The sequence below is a fragment of the Chaetura pelagica genome, unplaced genomic scaffold (genome assembly GCF_000747805.2).
Source record: "Chaetura pelagica isolate M959 unplaced genomic scaffold, ChaPel_1.0 scaffold121, whole genome shotgun sequence".
Lineage (NCBI taxonomy): Eukaryota > Metazoa > Chordata > Aves > Apodiformes > Apodidae > Chaetura > Chaetura pelagica.
This window is the reverse complement of record NW_009954546.1, coordinates 55,731-59,890: the sequence shown is the minus strand read 5'-3', so window position 1 is coordinate 59,890 and position 4,160 is coordinate 55,731. Positions and strand designations below refer to the sequence as shown.

The window sequence follows — 4,160 nt, the reverse complement described above, 5'->3', positions numbered from 1 at the left end:
GATCCCTAATTATTTTTTAAATGATCTGCCCACGTGCTGTAAGCTGTGACTGGAACCTTCAGCCTTTCTGAAAGGACAAGAAGATGGGGAAAATAATTTTATACCCATTTTTAAAGTCGCTGCTTTTTATCTTTAGTACTGGCTTCTATTTTAGTAAGAACCAGGGATTTAACAGTCAATAAATATGGAAAGGACATGCAAGCTGTGGTTCAAATAACCCCGTACTCCAATCCAATGCATGAGCAATGGAAACACCTACCACTGCTTTTTCAACAAACATTTTAACAGAAGTTCTATGTTTAATTTGTTCCACATCCATCCTGTTTGACTTTCCACACATAGATGAAAATAACTGATCCAGACTGTACCCTCCTCACCTCTGGATTACACAAAGATTATTGGAAGGAATTATTTTGTAATAGTTCTCCCTACTTTAGAATTTAAAGGCTAGCAGGATCCTGGTCTGCCTCTGGCCAACATTCCCAAGGGTCATTGTTAGGTTTCCTACATTAACCCAGCTGCAGCTTCACAGCAGAGGGATGGCACAAGTGCCACAGGGATGAGGGAAAAAAACCCAGTTCTGGGATATTCCCACTGTCCACTGAGAGAGCAAGTTAGGAAAGAGAGGTGCTTAACTTAGAAATTCCAAGTTTATTTACAAGTTTTCACTAAATAAAGAAAAAAAGAAACAACATTAAACGCCTCCTGGACACAGGTTACTCTGCTAAGCACTGCAACTGAAGGTTATTAAATTCATATACAGCTTTTGACAGATTTATCTTTGTATGCTTCAGTCATCCAGATGGCAGAAGAGATGATGAGCTAAAGCTGTTTTCAACTGCCAGCTTCCCTTTGGGCTTCCTTGGAAAAGAATCTAAAACACTTGAGAAACAGACATAAGACTTCCTACATTTTCTAAAAAGGTACCTGAGCATCAACCTTCTTCAGTCCAGACTTGTTAACACCAGATCTCACCCCACCTGACAAGACAGAACTGCAAGATCAAACCCACCATTTCCATTTCAGAAGCTGTTCATTTAATGAAGGAAGATGGAGGGAGGGGAAGAAGCAGCAGGAACAGAAGTGGCTGCAGGTTTGCTGGTTTTTAACAAAGAACTCCCCTCCCACATTATCCAAGCTCAGAATACAAATGGTTCCCCACTTCCAACACACTGATCACCATGCAGAAGTTTAACACACATTTTTAAAAGTATAATAATCCTTGACAAAACAGTAACAAATGCTAATTACTATTATCACCTGCTAGTCTAAATTAACAGAGAGTGGCCCAGCTTTAGGTACAGCTTTTCCAGCTTTTGCATAGCACTTTCCACCTATGTTCCATTTATTTCACCATTTGCATGAAACATTCTTGATTTGAAAAGTCTATCAAAAGCCAAGAGAAATATCCCGGTCCAGATCAAATCAGGAGCATTCGACTTCCAAGGTGAACTGAGTCAGGACTTCACCCAGTTAAGTTTTATCTCTTCCAACATCACAACTCTACTTCAATAGTTTGTAACATGTTGGCAGAGTATTCGTATTCCCTTAAATAGTAGTGTGGTGGTACTGGAAATGCTGTTTTCCTTGATTTTAAAAAGGAATTGGGAAGTGTGCTGAAGGAAATTCATCCCTGAGTAAGGAGACATTTGAAAACCACACCCCGTCGACAAGCACGGCAACATGTCACGACACAGTCGGCGCTATGAACAGGCAGCAACAGCACTTGTCACAGTCCAGCACATCAGGAGCTTTGTTGCCTTGATCCCAGAATCTTGTTTAATGAAACTGTAAAGGGAACATTAGGAAATGGGGATAAATAGAAATAGTGTCTTTATTGTTCTGCAGCTGGAACGTCAATTTTGACAGCTAAACCGTGCTGGGTTCCCAGAAAACTCAAGAGCAGTGATGAGCAGCAACTTGCTTCTTTGGATGTCCACCAGATTTCCCAGAAGGTCTCTTCACCCAAACAACAGGAGGAGAAGGATTGTAACGGAGTTCACTGCTATTAATGGCACTGCAGAGAAAGAAGAATCATTATGAATGTTGTCATTTCTGCCTCAGAGTGACAGAACTTTGGATTATCTTGGGAGACTGTCTTTTAAGGAAGGAAAATCAATCCGAGTTTCAAAAAGATACTTCCTTTTCCTGTGTAAAAATCAGGATTAGTGGAAGGAGCCAGAATCTAATGAGGAGGAAGCAACAGCCTAAGTATTTTTATATGGCCCTTTTGACAAGGGAGGACAAGGGGGAATGGATTAAAGCTGGAAGAGTGAGATTTAGGTGAGACATTAAGAGGAAATTATTTGGTGTGAGGGTGGTGAGACCCTGGCCCAGGTTGCCCAGGGAAGCTGTGGCTGCCCCATCCCTGGCAGTGTTGAAGGGCAGGTTGGATGGGGCTTGGAGCAGCCTGGGCTGGTGGGAGGTGTCCCTGCCCATGCAGGGGGTTGGGACTGGTTGTTCTTTAAGGTCCCTTCCCACCCAAACCAGTCTGGGATTCTATGATCATGTTTAAATTTTAACTCAAAGAATCTTTTCTCCAAATGAAACAAAACTGCCTCAAAGTGAGTTTCTATCTGGGTTTGCTGTGACTTTTAGAAGAAATGTACCAGTTTTTACTCTGTGGTGGGCAAAATGGGTTATATTTGTTACTTCCTCTTTATCATCACCTATAAAAACAATTTTTCTGTGCATTATAGTGAAGAAAACGATCAGTAATTTATAAATTAAAGTCTGACTTTTTCCCCCCAGTCCTTCGAGGCACATAAACCTGATGTACCTTTAAGAATCCCAGGAATTCCATTTCCCTCACCAGGTACCTCCCATAAAACTGAGTTTAACCAAGGTGAAGCTGACTGCACACTCCATTTGATCACTGAGCTTTTCCCCCAGCTCCCAAACTCAGAGGAAAAAGAAGACACAGCAGTAGCAGCACAAGCCAGAGTCAGATAATGTTTTACACTCCATCAAACTCAGGACATCTTAGCTGGGACCTGCACCCTCCTCAGGAAGGAGAGACTGGAAATGACAAGTAGAAAGAGAAGCTGATTAAAAAAAATAAGTCAAAATGCTGGTGTTACTTCATGAAAGCACAGAACTTTACAGACAATGCTTAAATATTCACTGTACCTCTCATAACAGTCCGGACAGATCGAATCAGGTTGGTTAGCTGTGCTTTAATTCCTGGTTCCTCTCCAAATCCTCCAATCCCTTGGTCACTTCCCCAGCCAACTGTGTCACATAAAAACAGCCAGACATGTCAGGAAACAAAACAAACAAGCAAACAACCCCAAAACACACACAACAAGTGCTGTAAGCAATATTATCACTACCATTAGAACGACAAACTAGCTACAGACCAACTCCATTTATGTCACCATCAGATTTTTAATACCATCTATTAAGACACGTGGTCCCAAGGATGGGACAAGGGACTTTTGAGTCCTGCTGGTCACAGCCTTGACCTGTCTGGGGACAAGTGGAGCAGGGAAGGGAGTGGCTGTCGGTTTTCCAAGCTGCACTGCACAACTGAGTTTCTCTTCTCCAGGGACAAATTTAAAGGGATTTTCCCCTTACTCCTCTCCCTCACTCTGCTGGGGGGTGGTGAGTCCTCTCTCTCACCAGCTGCTTCCCACTTGGATCAGTTTGGAGTTCCACCAGTCTCCTGATTCTCAAGTGACTTAACCCACCCTGTTAGTCCCCAAATCTCCCTTTTCCAGGAGCTGCTGCTCTTCAAGGAAGCAAAAGAAAATCCCAAAAGGAGCAAATCCCTGGTGGTGAATCCCACTGGGGAACGGGAGAAAAGGGATCAGCAATTGCTGCCAAAAATCCAAGCTCAGCCTGGCCTGGAGAAGCCAGGACTGTCTGGGTGAGGAAACTGGGAAACCTAGGATGACTGGCATTTAATTTTTTTCCCTGGGGCTTCCCAGACCTTGGAGTCAGCATTTTTTCCTGGTTTTGCGGGGTTTTTTTTCCCCCTCATCTTTTCAAGGCGGGGGATGCCCAAGCTCGGGGATGGGGCAAAGGCTGCGACGCGTCAGCAAAACAGCCGGGAATGCAGGAAACCACCTCAAGGCCAGGACAACCAACAGCCTGGCGGGCGGAGGGAATGGGGTGAAAAGGAGGGAAAACAGGGAAGAAAGCACAACAAAACGGGGGGG

The 4,160-nt window shown here is 43.7% G+C and overlaps 1 protein-coding gene across 1 annotated transcript in view; it reads right to left on the bottom strand.

Moving 5' to 3' along the window:
- Positions 1–1,961: 1,961 nt before the first annotated feature.
- Positions 1,962–4,160, bottom strand: part of IER3IP1 (immediate early response 3 interacting protein 1) — a 7,425-nt gene continuing 5,226 nt past the window's right edge. Inside the window, exons 2-3 of the mRNA XM_010005026.1 lie at positions 3,130–3,231; positions 1,962–2,017 (exon numbers count right to left, since the gene is read on the bottom strand). Of these exons, the coding sequence (XP_010003328.1) occupies positions 1,962–2,017; positions 3,130–3,231 (158 nt within the window). The remainder of the gene's footprint in view (positions 2,018–3,129; positions 3,232–4,160) is intronic.